Source organism: Grampus griseus, assembly GCF_964374135.1.
Source record: "Grampus griseus genome assembly, chromosome: 1".
Classification (NCBI taxonomy): domain Eukaryota; kingdom Metazoa; phylum Chordata; class Mammalia; order Artiodactyla; family Delphinidae; genus Grampus; species Grampus griseus.
In genome coordinates this window covers 32,208,912-32,226,495 of record NC_139017.1, presented here as the reverse complement: position 1 = coordinate 32,226,495, position 17,584 = coordinate 32,208,912, and the positions used below count along the sequence as shown (strand labels likewise).

The 17,584-nt window shown below is 36.9% G+C and overlaps 1 protein-coding gene across 2 annotated transcripts in view; it reads right to left on the bottom strand.

Moving 5' to 3' along the window:
* CEP350 (centrosomal protein 350) overlaps positions 1-17,584 on the bottom strand; it is a gene marked incomplete at its 5' end in the record, with an annotated part of 126,095 nt that overhangs the window by 39,257 nt on the left and 69,254 nt on the right. For both annotated transcript variants that reach the window (XM_082655305.1, XM_082655306.1), the window contains 2 exons: positions 5-216; positions 16,077-16,276. In XM_082655305.1, coding sequence (XP_082511431.1) covers positions 5-216; positions 16,077-16,276 — 412 coding nt within the window. The remainder of the gene's footprint in view (positions 1-4; positions 217-16,076; positions 16,277-17,584) is intronic.

The window sequence follows — 17,584 nt, the reverse complement described above, 5'->3', positions numbered from 1 at the left end:
TTACATGTTTACTAGGCGAGGTAGAAGATTCCAGTTCTTGTGAAAAAACCATTTCTTCAGTAAGTATACTGTGATCTGGACTTCCAGGCTGCTCCTGAACTATAGATTCAGATGGTATATATTCAACAGCAGGGCTGCCCAATTCTTCTGGAATAGAGCTTTCACTGTGTAGATGAGAGTAGGAAGGTATTGGATATTCTGTTTCACTCACGATTTCTAGAAGAGGGTGAAAACAAGAAAAAGTACACAATCTTGGTCAAGGGACATGTTCACCTGTTAAACTTCACATTTGTTTTCAGCATAATTTCATTAGTTGCATTTAGATATAATTTTTAATCCCACCACTTAGTGAATCACATTTACTATAATATCCATTAGTCTAAGAATTTTGGCTGATGCAAACTGAGAGAAGATATCTGTAACATATAATCAGCAATGATAATGACTGACAACCTGAATGTAAAGATGCACAGCAATTACAACTCATATATTCATTTAGAAATGGAATCAATCCAACCACTTTGGAAAGAAATTTGGGAGTATTTGGCAAAGATGAAAACACTCTATGATCTAGCAATTCCACTTCTAGGTATAAATCCTAGATAAATCTTGTAAACATGCAGCAGGAAACATGTAGATGGTTACCAGTAGTATTGTTATAATAGTCAAAAACTAAGTAAAATAAGTAAATTGTGGTATATTTATAAACTGAAATGCTGCACAGCAATAAAAATGAATGAACTGCATGCACTGATGGAGATATATTATGACTTTTACTCAGCACTTTCAGAATTTGTAGCACTGCCTTGCCTCTGGAATTTCCTGTCCATTGTGGCCTCTCCTCTAAAAAAACAAATACTTTTGACACTTAACATAAAATTCTTGACATTATACTTGTCTAACCTTAAGAATGTACACTGCTTTCCTTCTTTATCACTATGGATACAATGTCCCACAAAGATTAGGTTATATCACACTTTGGGTCAATACTGATAACATTTGGTATACTCAATTCCAAAAATATCACTGAAGACTTCGGGCCTGAAATTCATAAAATAAGTTTATTTAGCAAAAGAAATACCTATATCCCAAAGAATGTTTCACTTCAGTAAACAAGGATGACCTAACATCTAAAAGCATTTCAGTTAAAAATTTTAAAAGATGTCTTTTTGGAGGGCAATTGCCCCGCCCACTTGGGCAGAGGGAGCCTGTTGAGCTCCCAGGCCTGTCCCCTGTCCTCCAAAGTCCCCCTCCAGGCCACGTAGGTCCTTGGGGGCATAGGAGGGAACGCAGGGAGATCAGGAAAGTCAGCGGGGAGGCACCCTCCCAGATTGGAGGAGCAGGAGAGGACAGGACGGTGTGTGCCCCACGCACTTGAGCCCAGGAAGCCTGCTGCACTCCCAGTGAGGTACCCTGCCCTCTGAGACCAGGGGTGGGGGGTACACCTGGGTCCCTTCTGTTCCTTGAGCCTAAGCCCCAACCGCCACAGCCCCCAGGGCCTTTTCCAGCCCTGTGGGTCCTGAGCATTGGCCCCGCCCACCACCCAAACCTCGCCTTTGCTTAGGCCCCGCCCTCCACAGCCAAGGCCTTCCTCCCCCCTACTCCACCCTTTTTTCTTTTCTCTCCTCTTTTTTACTATTGTGGTACTGATATACCTTCCAGGTGTTGATTCATCTATATTTTTATTTTTATATTCTTCCTAACATATCTGTTAGTTTCCTAGTCTAACTTTATTTTTTACTTTGTTACTGTTCTTTTTTTTTTTTTTGCTGCCCCAGGCGGTTTGTTGGATCTTGGTTCATGAGCCCGGGGTTGGGCCAAAGCTCTTGCGGTGGGAGATTTGAGTCTGAACCATTGAACTAACAGAGAACCTCAGACCCTAGGGAATATTCATCGGAGTGAGGTCTCACAGAGCTCCTCATCTCAGCACCAAGACCCAGCTCTACCCAACAGCCTACAAACTCCAGTGTTGGAAGCCTCAGGCCAAACAACATTAAGACAGGAACACAATCCCACTCATTAAAATTAAAAAAAAAAAAAAAAAAAGGAGATGGGAAGAAAATATGTCACAGATGAAGGAGCAAAGTAAAAACCTACAAAACCAAATAAATGAAGAGGAAATAGGCAATCTACCTAAAAAAGAATTCAGAGTAACAACAGTAAAGATGATCCAGAATCAGAATGGAGGCACGGATTGAGAAAATACAAGAAATGTTTAACAAAGATCTAGAAGAACTAAAGAACAAACAGAGGTGAACAACACAATAACTGAAATGAAAAATACACTAGAAGGAATCAATAACAGAATAACTGAGGCAGAAGAATGAATAAGTGAGCTGGAAGAAAAAATGGTGGAAATAACTGCCAGGAAGCAGAAGAAAGAAAAAAGAATGAAAAGAATTGAAGACAATCTCAGAGATATCTGGGACAATACTAAATGCATCAACATTCGAATTATAGGGTTCCCAGAAGAAGAAGAGAAAAAGAAAATATTTGAAGAGATTATAGTTGAAAACTTCCCTAACATGGGAAAGGAAATAGTCACTCAAGTCCAGGAAGCACAGAGAGTACCATTCAGGATAAACCCTAGGAAAAACACACCAAGACACATATTAATCAAACTAACAAAAATTAAATTCAAAGAAAAAATATTAAAAGCAGTGAGGGAAAAACAAAAAATAACATACAAAGGAGTCCCCATAAGGTTATCAGCTGATTTTTCAGCAGAAACTCTGCAGGCCAGAAGGGAGTGGCAGGACATACTTAAAGTGATGAAAGAAAAACCTACAACCAAAATTACTCTACCCAGCAAGGATCCCATTCAGATTCGATGGAGAAATCAAAAGCTTTTCAGACAAGCAAAAGCTAAGAGAATTCAGCACCACCAAACCAGCTTTACAACAAATGCTAAAGAAACCTCTGTAAGTGGGAAACACAAGAGAAGAAAAAGACCCACAAAAGCAAACCCAAAACAATGAAGAAAATGGTAATAGGAACATACATATCGTTAATAACCTGGAATGTAAATGGATTAAATGCCCCAACTAAAAGATACAGACTGGATACAAAACAATAAGAGCCATATATATGCTGTCTACAAGAGACCCACTTCAGACCTAGGGACACATACAGACTGAAAGTGGAGGGATGGAAAAAGATATTCCATGCAAATGGAAATCAAAAGAAAGCTGGAGTAGCAATACTTGTATGAGATAAAGTAGACTTTAAAATAAAGACTGCTACAAGAGATAAGGAGAGACACTACTTCATGATCAAGGGATCAATCCAAGAAGAAGATATAATAATTATAAATGTTTATGCACCCAACATAGGAGCAGCTCAATAAATAAGGCAAATGCTAACAACCATGAAAGGAGAAATTGACAGTAACACAATAATAGTAGGGGACTTTAACACCCTGCTTACACCAATGGACAGATCATCCAAATAGAAAATAGATAAGAAAACACACACTTTAAATGACACAACAGACCAGATAGATCTAACTGATATTTATAGAACATTCCACCCCAAAGTGGCAGAATACACTTTCTTCTCAAGTGCACACAGAACATTCTCCAGGATAGATCACATCTTGGGTCACAAATCAAGCCTCGGAAAATTTAAGAAAACTGAAATCGTATCAAGCATCTTTTCTGACCGCAATGCTATGAGGTTGGAAATCAATTACAGGAAAAATACTGTAAAAAACACAAATACATGGAGGCTAAATAGTGTGCTACTAAATAACCAAGAGATCACTGAAGAAATCAAAGAAGAAATTAAAAAATACATAGAAACAAATGACAATGAAAACATGACGACCCAAAACCTATGGGACACAGCAAAAGCAGTTCTAAGAGGGAAGTTTATAGCAATACAATCTCACCTCAAGAAACAAATATCTCAAATAAACAATCTAACCCTACACTTAAAACAACTAGAGAAAGAAAAACAAAGAAAACCCAAAGTCAGTAGAAAGAAAGAGATTCATAAAGATCAGAGCAGAAATAAATGAAACACAAACGAAGAAAACAAGAGCAAAGATCAATAAAACTAAAAGTTGGTTCTTTAAGAAGATAAACAAAATTGATAAACCCTTAGCCAGCCTCATCAAGAAAAAAAGGAAGAGGATGTAAATCAATAAAATGAGAAATGAAAAAGGAGAAATCACAACTGACACTGCAGAAATACAAAGGATTATAAGACTATATGCCAATGAAATGGAGAACCATGAAGAAATGGACAAATTCTTGGAAAGGTACAATTTTCCTAGACTGAACCAGGAAGAACTGGAAAATATAAACAGACCTATCACAAGTAATGAAATTCAAACCATAATTAAAAGTCTTCCAGCAAACAAAAAGTCCAGGACCAGATGGCTTCACAGGCGAATTCTATCAAACATTTAGAGAACAGCTAACACCGATCCTTCTCAAACTTTTCCAAAAAAATTGCAGAGGTAGAAACACTCCCAAATTTGTTCTACGAAGCCACAACTACCCTGATACCAAAACCAGAAAAAGATATCACAAGAAAAGAAAATTCAATATCACTGATGAACATAGATGCAAAAATCCTGAACAAAATACTAGCAAACAGAATCCAACAGCACATTAAAAGGATCACACACCATGATCAAGTGGGATTTATCCCAGGGATGCAAGGATTCTTCAATATACACAAATCAATCAATGTGATACACCATATTACCAAATTAAGGAATAAAAACCATATGATCATCTCAATAGACGCAGAAAAAGCTTGTGACAAAATTCAACACTCATTTATGATAAAAACTCACCAGAAAATGGGCATAGAAGGAACCTACCTCAACATAATAAAGGCCATATATGACAAACCCACAGCAAACATCATACTCAATGGTGAAAAACTGAAAGCATTTCCACTAAGATCAGGAACAAGACAAGGATGACCACGCTCGCCATTCTTATTCAACATAGTTTTGGAAGTCCTACCCATAGCAATCAGAGAAGAAAAAGAAATAAAAGGAATACAAATTGGAAAAGAAGAAGTAAAACTGTCACTGTTTGACGATGACATAATACTATATGTAGAAAATCCTAAAGATGCCACCAGAAAACTACTAGAACTAATCAATGAATTTGGTAAGGTTGTAGGACACAAAATTAATGCACGGAAATATCTGGCATTCTTATCACCAACAACGGAAAATCAGAAAGAGAAATTAAGGAAACACTCCCATTTGCCACTGCAACAAAAAGAATAAAATACCTAGGAATAAACCTGCCTAAGGAGGCAAAAGACCTGTACTCAGAAAACTATAAAACACTGATGAAAGAAATCAAAGATGACATAAACAGATGGAGAAATATACCATGTTCTTGTATTGGAAGAATCAATAATGTGAAAATGACTATACTACCCAAAGCAATCTACAGATGCAGTGCAATCTCTATCAAACTACCAATGGCATTCTTCACAGAATTAGAACAAAAAAATTTTACAATTCGCATGGAAATACAAAAGACTCTGAATAGCCAAAGCAATCTTGAGAAAGAAAAATGGAGCTGGAGGCATAAGGCTCCCCAACTTCAAACTATACCACAAAGCTACAGTAATCAAGACAGTACGGTACTGGCACAAAAACAGAAATAATCAATGGTACAGGATAGAATGCCCAGAGATAAACCCACGCACTTATGGGCATCTAATTTACGACAAAGGAGGCAAGAACATACAATGGAGAAAAGACAGCCTCTTCAATAAGTGGTGCTGGGAGAACTGGACAGCTACAGGTAAAAGAATGAAATGAAAACACTACCTAACACCATGCACAAAAATAAACTCCAAATGGATTAAAGACTTCAATGTAATACCAGACACTATAAAACTCTTAAAGAAAAACATAGGAAAAACACTCTTTGACATAAATCACAACAAGATCTTTTTTGACCCACCTCCTAGAGTAACGGAAATAAAAACAAAAATAAACAAATGGCACTTAAACTTAAAAGCTTTTGCACAGCAAAGGAAACCATAAACAAGACAAAAAGACAACCCTCAGAATGGGAGAAAATTTTGCAAATGAAACAACAGACAAGGGATTAATCTCCAAAATATACAAACAGCTCACGGAGCTCAATATCAAAAAAACAAACAATCCAGTTAAAAAATGGGCAGAAAGGGCTTCCCTGGTGGCGCAGTGGTTGGGAGTCCGCCTGCCGATGCAGGGGACATGGGTTCGTGCCCCGGTCCGGGAAGATCCCACATGCTGCGGAGTGGGTGGGCCCATGAGCCATGGCTGCTGAGCCTGCGCGTCCGGAGCCTGTGCTCCGCAATGGGAGAGGCCACAACAGTAAGAGGCCCGCATAAGGCAAAAAAAAAAAAAAAAAAAAATGGGCAGAAGGGGCATCCCTGGTGGTGCAGTGGTTGAGAATCTGCCTGCCAATGCAGGGGACACGGGTTCGAGCCCTGGTCTGGGAAGATCCCACATGCCGCGGAGCAACTGCACCCATGAGCCACAGCTACTGAGCCTGCGCATCTGGAGCCTGTGCTCCGCAACAAGAGAGGCCGCGATAGTGAGAGGCCCACGCACTGTGATGAAGAGTGGCCCCCGCTCGCCACAACTAGAGAAAGCCCTCGTGCAGAAATGAAGACCCAACACAGTTAAAAATGAATAAATAAATAAATAAATTTATATTTTAAAAAGTCTGAAAATTAATGAAACATTCATTTCTTAAAAAAAAAGGGCAGAAGACCTAAATAGACATTTCACCAAGGAAGACATACAGATGGCCAAGAGGCACATGAAAAGATGCTCAACATCACTAATTATTAGAGAAATGCAAATCAAAACTACAATGAGGTATCACCTCACACCAGTTAGAATGGCCATCATCAAAAAATCTAGAAACAATAAATGTTGGAAAGGGTGTGGTGAAAAGGGAACCCTCCTGCACTGTTGGTGGGAATGTAAATTGATACAACCACTATGGAAAACAGTATGGAGGTTCCTTAAAAAACTAAAAATGGAACTACCATACGACTCAGCAATCCTACCACTGGGTATACACCCTGAGAAAACCATAATTAAAAAAGAGACATGTAAGACAATGTTCACTGCAGCACTATTTACAATAGCCAGGACATGCAACCAACCTAAAGGTCCATCGACAGATGAATGGATAAAGAAGATGTGGCACATATATACAATGGAATATTACTCAGCCATAAAAAGAAATGAAATTGAGTTATTTGTAGTCAGGTGGATGGACCTAGAGTCTGTCATACAGAATGAAGTAAGTCAGAAAGAGAAAAACAAATACCGTATGCTAACGCATATATATGGAATCTAAAAACAAAACAAAACAAGGAACTAATGAACCTAGCTGCAGGGCAGGAATAAAGAGGCAGAGGTAGAAAATGGACTTGAGCACATGGGTTGGGAGGGTGAAACTGGGCCAAAGTGAAAGTAGCATTGACATACATACACTACCGAATGTAAAAGAGCTGGCTGGTAGGAAGCAGCCGCATAGCACAGGGAGATCAGCTTGGTGTTTTGTAATGACCTAGGGGGTGGGATAGGGAAGGGGGTAGGGAGGCTCAAGAGGGAAGGGACATGTGTATGCATATGGCTGATTTGCTTGGTTGTGCAACAGAAACTAGCACCGTATTGTGAAGCAATTATACTCCAATAAAGATCTATTAAAAAAAGATACATTTTTACATTGTGAATGAGTAGTATAATCAGAATGGTTGAATAAATAAGGAAGGAGTTTTTAAAATCCTCAAGGATATTCATCTACTCCAAGACAGAATGTGGGTAAAATTTTAAACGGCTTAAAAAATGATTTTAGGTAGTAGGGAAGAGAAGAATCCTCTACATTCCTGCTTTATACCCCTTAACATATTTTATTTTTATTCAATAAGTAACATACACTGATTTTAAAAGTTCAGACAGTATAAAAGTTGTATAAAGAAGAAAATGAATGTACCACCACCTCCTGAGAGAGAACCACTGAAGAAGCTTCTCCAATCTGATGTCTTTGCGGAAGAATTCATTTTGGAAATCTTCATTTTTGGCCCTTGACCTTATTTTTGAAATTATAAAAGTAGTACATGAATGTAGTTGAAAAAACCCAACAAAACAAAACTTCAAACGGCATAGAAGAACGTAAAGTGATTATTTCACATGATCCTCTCCAACCACTTTCAGCTGTCCAATTTCCACACCTCAAAGTAAACCACTGGCAGTCAGGTATGATTAGTGTGTGTCTTTCCAGACCTCTTCCTATACTTCCTGACTTTTGAAAAATTTATTCTTTTAAAATTGTGGTTAAAAAAAAAAAAAAGGGATTTCCCTGGTGGTCCAATGGTTAGGACTTGGTGCTTTAACTGCTGTGGGCCCAGGTTCAATACCTGGTTGGGGAACTAAGATCCCCACAAGCCACGCAGCCAAAAAAAAAAAAAAAAAAAAATTGTGGTAAAATACATATACATAAAATTGACCATCTGGATCCCTTTTTTTTTTTTTTTTTTTTTTTTGCGGGGGGCTGCGTTGAATCTTCATTGCTGTGCACAGGCTTTCTCTAGTTGCGGCACATGGGCTTCTCATTGTGGTCGTTTCTCTTGTTGCAGAGCACGGGCTCTAGATGCACAGGCTTCAGTAGTTGCAGCATGTGGGTTCAGTAGTTGCGGCACGCAGGCCCTAGTGTGCGCGCGGGCTTCAGTAGTCGCAGTGCGCGGGCTCTAGAGCACAGGCTCAGTAGTTGTGGCACACGGGCTTAGCTGCCCCACGGCATGTGGGATCTTCCACGACCAGGGGTCGAACTCATGTCCCCTGTACTGGCAGGTGAATTCTTAACCACTGTGCCCCCAGGGAAGTCCCTGGATCACTTTTAAGTATACAGTTCAGTGGCATTAAGTACATTCACACTGTTGTGGTTGTGTGACCATCACTTCCGTCCATCTCCAGAACTTTTTCACCTTCCCAAACTGAATCTCTGTACTCATTAAATAATAACTCCCCATTCTCTTCTCTCCTTAACCCCAGCATCAACCATTCTACTTTCTGTCTCCATGAATTTGTACTCAGGTACCTCATATAAGTGGAATCATACAATATTTGCCCTTTTATGATTGGCTTACTTCACTTAACATGTCTTCAAAGTTCATCCATGTTAGTACATGTTTCAGAATTTCCTTCCTTTTTAAGGCTAAATAATATTCTACTGTATGTATATACCACATTTTGTTTATCCACTCATCTGTTCCTAGAAACTTGGGTTTTCATCTTTAGGCTATTGTGAATAATACTGCTATAAACATGGGTGTACAAATATCTCTTTGAGAACTTGTTTTCAATTCTTTTTGGTATATACCCAGAAGTGGAAATTCTAAATCATATAGTAATTCTATTCTTAATTTTTTGAGGCACTGCTTTACTATTTCCATAGCAGTTACAACTATTTTACATTCCCACCAGCACTGCACAAGGGTTCCAATTTCTCCAAATCCTCATCAACATTTTTTTCTTCTGTCTTTTTTGATAACAGCCATCCTAAGAGATGTGAGGTAATATTTCACTGTATCCCTGACTGCTGAAGACAGAGTTACATGTCAGTAGGAGTCTAGCAACATTTGTACGCTTTTTAAAAAATATGGACTATAGCAGTCAATCTTCAGCACTTCTTTTAAAATATACCCTATATAATGTGACATAAAACAAAATGGAAGAAACACCAAAACTTTTTAAAATGTATAATCTGCAGGTGTTGTCCAATATGGTAGCCATCAGCCTCATGTTGCTACTTAAATATTAAAATTAAATAAATTCAGTTTCTTAGTTCTACTAGACAAATTTCAAGTGTTTAGTAGCCATTGAAAAAAATCAGGCTTTGGAAAAAAGTCTCGGAGTTCTTTCCTGAACAATATTTTATAATGCTTTATGAAAGAAAGGTATATGGCTTAAATAAACTCCTTAACAATGGACATGTCATGTTTCTTGGAGCCCAAGCTTATTTTTAATCCCTCACTGATATTTGATAAATTTCCTGCCACATGAGTTCTTGTCACCCAAGACAGAACCCAGAAAATGAAATTTCCAGCCTTCCTTGCTGGGCATTGGAACTTAGGCATTGAAATCTGGTGTCTCCAATCTGATGTCCTTGTAGAAGATTTCATTTTAAAATTGAGTATCCTGAAGAAGGCGGCTCCATGTGGACTCTAATTTAGGTGGCTTTTGGTAGTGACAGTGGATTTCTCCGTGGTTGCAAAATTGAGTCCCTGGTGCAGAAGTGGCATGAGTGGGGAAATGATACAAAATAGCAGTTTTCTTTTTTTTCTTGGCGGAAAAAGAAAGGGTGGCTTTATTCTTTGCCAGGCAAAGAGGGAACACCAAAACAGCAGTTTCCTTCAGGGCTCTGCTGAGTAGCTGCTAGAGCAGTTTTCTCAGCAGGCCAGTTCTGTGGTGTGGTTTTAGCACTGCTCCTAGAAGCTTGGTGTGGAGCTGGCTCTCCAGTCATCTCAAAAATTCTATGAGCCATAAAATACACAGCCTTTAGTAAGTTACTTTTCTGCTTGATCTTAGTCAGCTTCAGCTATTGCAACAATGTGCCCTGAGGGGTACACTGTCATTTCATTATAATGTATTTTCTTCTTTTTCTTAATTTTTCTTTTATTTATGTCATTTTAGCTCATTAAATACACTATTCCTAAACTATATTTGATGAGATTAAAATTGCCTTCGTTTTATCACATTTACCCAGTAACACTTTCTAAGATTACACAGGCCAACAGTTCCTGACAAATGGAGGCTTGAACAACAACTAGTCTTAATTTGCCTTCCAGGCATAGTCAGAAATGTTTTCTACTTCTGTTACAGCCCATGATGAAACCTGAGACACTGAATCTCTTTTCTCGGTCCTGTTAAATTTCCTTTCAAGAAGGAGTAGTCTGCAGCAGAATTTGACGCTACAGAATGAGGATGTGGAAGTTGACACAGAAGTCAGCCTCTGCTGAATAAACTGAAGAAAAAAGGAACACTACAGATGAACTATATTTATTGCATCATTGGTTTTCTTTATGTACCACTTGGTATGTATAGCTAAATAATATATCACTTAGTTTTGTTTGCTTTGAATTTTCTATAAAAGAAATCAAACTGCTTGCAGTCCTCTGTGATTTAAGATTCTTGTATGTTGATTTGTTTAGCTGTAATTTTTTCTTCTTTACTGAGCATGATATAATATGTAAATATACCACAATTTATTTATCCATTCTCCTACTGATGTGGGTGGTTTCCTTTTTTCCCTGCTATTTCAAATACTGCTGCTACGAACAATGTCATATATATCTCCTAGTATAAATATGTATACATATCTATATGTATATCTCTATATATATATACTTATATATATATATAAGTACAGATAGATATATTTATATCAATCTATTATCTATCTATGTAAAAGTTCTCTACAGCAGGGCATCCCTGGTGGCGCAGTGGTTGGGAGTCTGCCTGCTGATGCAGGGGACATGGGTTCGTGCCCCAGTCCGGGAGGATCCCACATGCCGCGGAGCGGCTGGGCCCGTGAGCCATGGCCGCTGAGCCTGCGCTTCCGGAGCCTGTGCTCCGCAACGGGAGAGGCCACAACAGTGAGAGGCCCGTGTACCGAGAAAAAAAAAAAAAAGTTCTCTACAGCAGTGGCTTTCAGATTTTTTACCTTAATCATAATATATTTAACCTATGTGTGACATAATGATATTTTCTATTTTATTTCAACTTTAAACAATGCTGACTAAATGGATTTCAATCCACTAAATGGATTTCATACATCACAAATGGGACAACCCACAACTCGAAAAACATTGCTGTAAGACAGCAGTCCTCAAACATTTTGGCCTCAGTGAACACTTTACACTCTGAAAAAGTACTGAAGACCCCCAAAAGCTTTAGTTTATATGGTTATAGATACAGTTATATCTATCAATATTTACAATAGAAATTAAAATGGAATAAAAATATTTATTAATTTATTTAAAAATAACAGTAAAAAACCTATGTTACAAACGACATTTTCTAAAATTCAAAATAGCTACATTTTTAAAAAAAGTTTAGTTGAAAGGAGAGAAACTATTTTACATTAAATTAAAAACTTTAATGGCTAGCTTAACAGAAGACAGATTCTCATATCTGTTTCTGTATGCAATCTGTGGCTATATGTTGATTTGGCTGAAGTATATGCAGAAAATCTGGCCTCACACAAATGATACATAATTAGAAAAGGGAAGAGTATTTTAACAGTATTTACAGGTAATTGTGGATACCCTTTTTTAATGCCACACCAAAAGTGGACAATTGGTAGTTTCTTAAATGTTAAGCTGTAATGTGGAATCTGAAACCATATCTGTGAACTTTTCATAATCTGTTCCATTAAAATCCATTGGCCTGTCTTGCAATTTATTTTTTTTTTAACATCTTTATTGGAGTATAATTGCTTTACAATGGTGTGTTAGTTTCTGCTTTATAACAAAGTGATCAGAGAGATATATATATATCTATATATATCTATATATATCTATATCTCCCCATATCTCCTCCCTCTAGTGTCTCCCTCCACCCCTATCTTGCACTTTAAATGGATCTTTTACCCATACTTGATTTTCTAATCATCACGGGTCATTTGGAAAATATTGATTCACTGAGTTAGGAAGATCTTTTCAAATATTGGCACATTTTATCACACAATATGAAAAGATGACTTTGATATCATTACTCATACCAGGAAAGTCTTTAAAGTATTGGAAAGCTGTCAAGCTCACAGTAGGGGAAACAGCATTTCTAAAAGCCTTAAATCTTCACTTGAAAGTTTACATTTTATTACCGACAATAAACACTATCAGTTGTTTTTCTTAAAGAGTCAGAGTTGCTTCATGTGTTTCTGAAACATTGTTTGCAAATACTCAAGTCTGAATAACCATATTTTGTTAGTCATTTAAGTAAAAATGGTACTACATGAAAAAATTGCTAGTTCAGCTTGCAAACCAAACAACTGTAGTAAGTGCTTTTCTTCAGGATAACCATCATGCTTTGGCAAACACAAGTGCTTTATGAATATTTCCTATTCGTCACATAGAATATTAAAAAGATATGTACTCAAAATTGAGATTCAATAAATTAATATTTAAATTATCTAAATATTTAAATTAAAATTACATAAAATGTAAGAATGGCATGTTTTTATGGTGAGTACAGGGTGGTGAAGAATTCAATGACTATTATATGATTTGGTGCCACTGCCTTGATTCATATTAAGGCATCAGCAATTTTACCCACCATTATTTTTATACTACCAGTGTAATGCTGACACAGTGAAAAAGGCAAACAATATGTCAGTATTATTCAGATCTTCTGAAAGGATCTCAGAGACCATGGACCATACTTTAAGAACCATTGCTCTAGGATTTATACTTGGCAATGGAATTGCTGAACTGTAGGACATGTGTACCTGGCTTTATTATTTTTATCATTTTATTGATTATTTTTAATGCCTCGCCTTTCAACCTGTTTTTCAAACTAGGTTTAACAATTAACACTCACACCAGCAGTTCTTTGTTCCACCTACATACCAACAGGTTTGATGGATTTTTTAAAATGGGGTGAATGATGGCTCCCCAAAAGATGTGTCCATGTCTCAACCCCCAAAACCTGTGAATATCATCTTATTTGGAAAAAAGGTCTGCGGATGTAATTAAGTTAAGGATCTCCTGATGAGATCATCCTGGATTATCTGGGTAGGCCCTAAATTCAATGACAGGTTTCCTTGTGAGACAAAAGAGAAGGACAGACATGTAAGAGAAGACTGTGTGAGACTTAGTTAAGCAGACACGAGGAATGCCTACAGCATACCACCAGAAGCTGGAAGAAGGAAGGAAAGAACTGTCTTCTTGACCCTTCAGAGGGAGCACACAGTCCTGCCAAAGCCTTGATTTTGTACTTCTGGCCTCCAGAAGCGAGAGAATAAAAAAAAGTTTTAAGCCATCAAATTTGTGGTAATTTGTTATGGCAGCCCTAGGAAGTGAACACAGGCATGCAATGGTATGTCTTTATGGTTTATATGCTCTGATTACTAATGAAGTTGAACACCTTTTCATATGTTTACTGACTGGAGTTTCTTATTTGTGAACCATTTGCTCTTTTGCCTGTTTTTTTTAATGTGGTTGTCATTTTATTATTGATTCATAGCAGTTGCTTACATATTCTTATACTATTCCTTTGTCACTCATATGTATTGCAAGTATCTTATTTTGTTTTACTTTCTTTATATGTATTAATGAACAGAAATTCTTAATTTATTAAAGTGAAATTTATCAATCTTTCCCTTTATGATTTTTGTCTTGCATAACGTTAAAGAAATCTTTCCCTCCCCCTGATGTCATAAAGATATTCTCTTATATTGTCTCTAGAAGTTTTATAGTTTAAATTTCACATTTACACCTTTCTCCCTCCTTGAGATCGATCTTTTTATACTGTCATGTAGGGACCCAACTTTATTTTTACCTCACACAAAATTTATTGGAGAGTCCCTCCTTTATTCACTAGTCTCCTAAGTCACCTGTGTCAGAAGTCAACTTTCCATATATGCACAGATCTTTTTTGAGCTATTTGTTTCATAATCTATTTGTCTCTGATAACAAATATCATATTGTCTTAATTATTATACTCTTAGAGGTGTTGAAACTGGTAAGTTCCTGCATTTTGTGGTTCTTCTTTAGGAATGTCTCTGCTTTTTGGTCCTTTGCTCTTTCATATAAATTTTATTTTATTTTTATTTATTTTAATAAATTTACTTATTTATTTATTTTTGGCTGTATTGAGTCTTCGTTTCTGCGCACAGGCTTTCTCTAGTTGCAGTGAGTGGGTGCTACTCTTGGTTGCGGTGCGTGGGCTTCAGGAGTTGTGGCTCACGGGCTTAGCTGCTGCAGGCATGTGGGATCTTCCCGGACCAGGGCTCGAACCCGTGTTCCTTACACTGGCAGGCGGATTCTTAACCACTGTACCACCAGGGAAGCCCTCATATAAATTTTAAAATGAGGCTGTCAAACCCTACAAAGAAATCTTGCCAGGTTTCTGATTTAAATTGTCTTGAACCTACCAATAAGTTCAGAGAGAATTAACATCTTTATGACACTGAAGCTATCTGTGAATATGGTAAAGTTCTATTTATTTTGGTCTTCTCTAATAAAATTAGTCTCCTAATAAAAAATTTGGTCTCCTAATAAAATTATAAATTTTTCTCCGTAAAGATCTTCAATACTTATTGTTAAATTTATAAATGGCATCTTTTAATAATTAGATTTTTCTAACCAATTTCTGCTTATCTACAGACATGCAATTGAGTTTTGTTTATGGATTTTATATCCACAACCTTGCTAAACTCACTAATTCTAATAACTGACATGCAAATGCTGGATTTTCTATGTGCATAGCCTTCTCATCTGCTCTTCTCAATAAGATAATGAGTTTTGCTTCTTCCTTTCACTCCGTAAGTGAAAATAAGCATCTTTTTGTCTAATTTCCAAATTCAAAGGGAAAACTTTCTATGTTTTATTATTAAGTATGAAGTGTGCTGCAGGTTTGGTTTTTTGTTTTCATTAATAGATATCCTATACTGGGTAAAGAAAGTCCCCTTCTATTGCTAATTTGATGTGAGATTTATTTGTTTTATTCCAAAGGCTTTTTTGGATTTTATCAAGTGATTTTTCTGAATCCACTGAGATATCATGTAATTTTTCTCCTTTAATCTGTTTAAGTAATTCACCACATTATCAATTTTTAGTTGGTGTTAAACCCCATGTGGTCCTAGAACAACCCATTTCCATTTCATAGAATTTACCCATTTCTTCTAAGTTTTCAAGTATATTAGCATAAAGGTATTCACAGTATTCTCTTATCTTTTCAATATCTGTAGCATTCATAGTTGTATCACCTTCTTCACCCTTAATCATTCACCATTTTTTAAAATAATTAAGTAAATCTTTCAGTTACATTAGACTTTTAGTATGTAGTCTGAATAGTTAGTCTTTATTACCTTTCTGTTCTGCTCTCTGGTCCTCCAGTTCTTTCTTAGGAGTTTTAGGTTTTATCAATTCTTTGTCCCAGGCAGCCAAAGCTTGTTTTTCCATTTGACGAATTTCTGCTTCCTCTGCATCTAAACGTCTCTTCCACTCTAGTAGCTCCTCCGCATGTTGGCGCCTTTGCATTAGTTTTTGCTCTCGCTTTGTCAGAAACCTATGGTTACACCATGAAAAACAGTGAGAGAACAAATCTATAGGCAGAAATCACTTTGAGAGCTTTATTACTCATTACGTTATCAAAAAGTTGTATAAAACAGGACATTCATAGTATTCCTCTGAAAAAAGTTTGAGATAATACGAGCTTTGGTAAGTGATAGTATTCGGCAAGTAAGAGAATTTATTTATTTTACTTGTAATTAATTATTTGGAAATTTAGCAAAGGAAAAACTGTGGGGTAATTTCAGGAAAAAAAATCTTCAGAATATTTGGCTAACCATGACTGATAGTACTTAATGTATTCATTCTTCATAGGTGATTCTTTTTCATAACAGAAGATACAAGGAATTTATTCTGAAGGCTAAGACCAGAAAACACACAAACTCAAAACAACGAAGACCAAAACAACAACAAAAAAAACAACCCCCAAAATCCCAAACAAGCAAGCAAACAAAAAACCTGTTCATGTCCCTTTTTGATTTTTATATTCAAATTCAGTCTGGTTTTGCTTCAGGTATAGTAAGTTTGGTTTTCACTACCTGGGAAATGCAGTGTCAGGTGACAGTCTACCTGTTTTTCATGGAGAGAACACTGAGAACCACAGTCAGATGCCTTATGTATAAAACATGACTATTTATTTACTTGAGTAAAAGGATGCACCAAATGCCTCAAACTTCTCAATTTAACCCAATCTCTAGAATTAAACAGCCTAGTATATCTTAGCTCCAAAGGGTTAGGGGACATAACTGATTTAGGAAGTTATTTGAGTAGTTAAAAAGCTACTATTTGCTCTCCTCAAATGTAGACGCCACAGCTAAATGAAAGGTGGGCTGCTCATATTGTAAGTGTTAGATCTGTAGTGGTAGCTAATCAACAAAAATACATTCACATATCCAACAAACACTTAATAAAAAGCACAAGAACTATCACTCCACTTCTTAAACAATCAGCATGTCAAATTAATGTGGAAACAAATAGGTAAAATCTATGGGACATTTGACAAGAGGCCCCTAGGCTGTTAGAAAAAAAAAGAAAGAAAAAAAAGCAATAAAAACAAACAAAAAGAGCATGCTCTATCAAAGAGTGCACTGAAAAAGGTGCAAAGTTACCTGACCAACTGGTTGTAGATATACAGCTGGAATTTGGGATGAAGGTTGGGAAAACAGACACTGAGAGAGGCCCAGTGATGAGACGTAAAGACAGAGAAGAAGTAGTGAACAGGAGAGCAGTGTCTACAAAATAAGGAGGAAGATTTTAAAACCAAGAGATCAAGAGGCAGAAAGAATGAAAAAGGGAAAGCATAAGA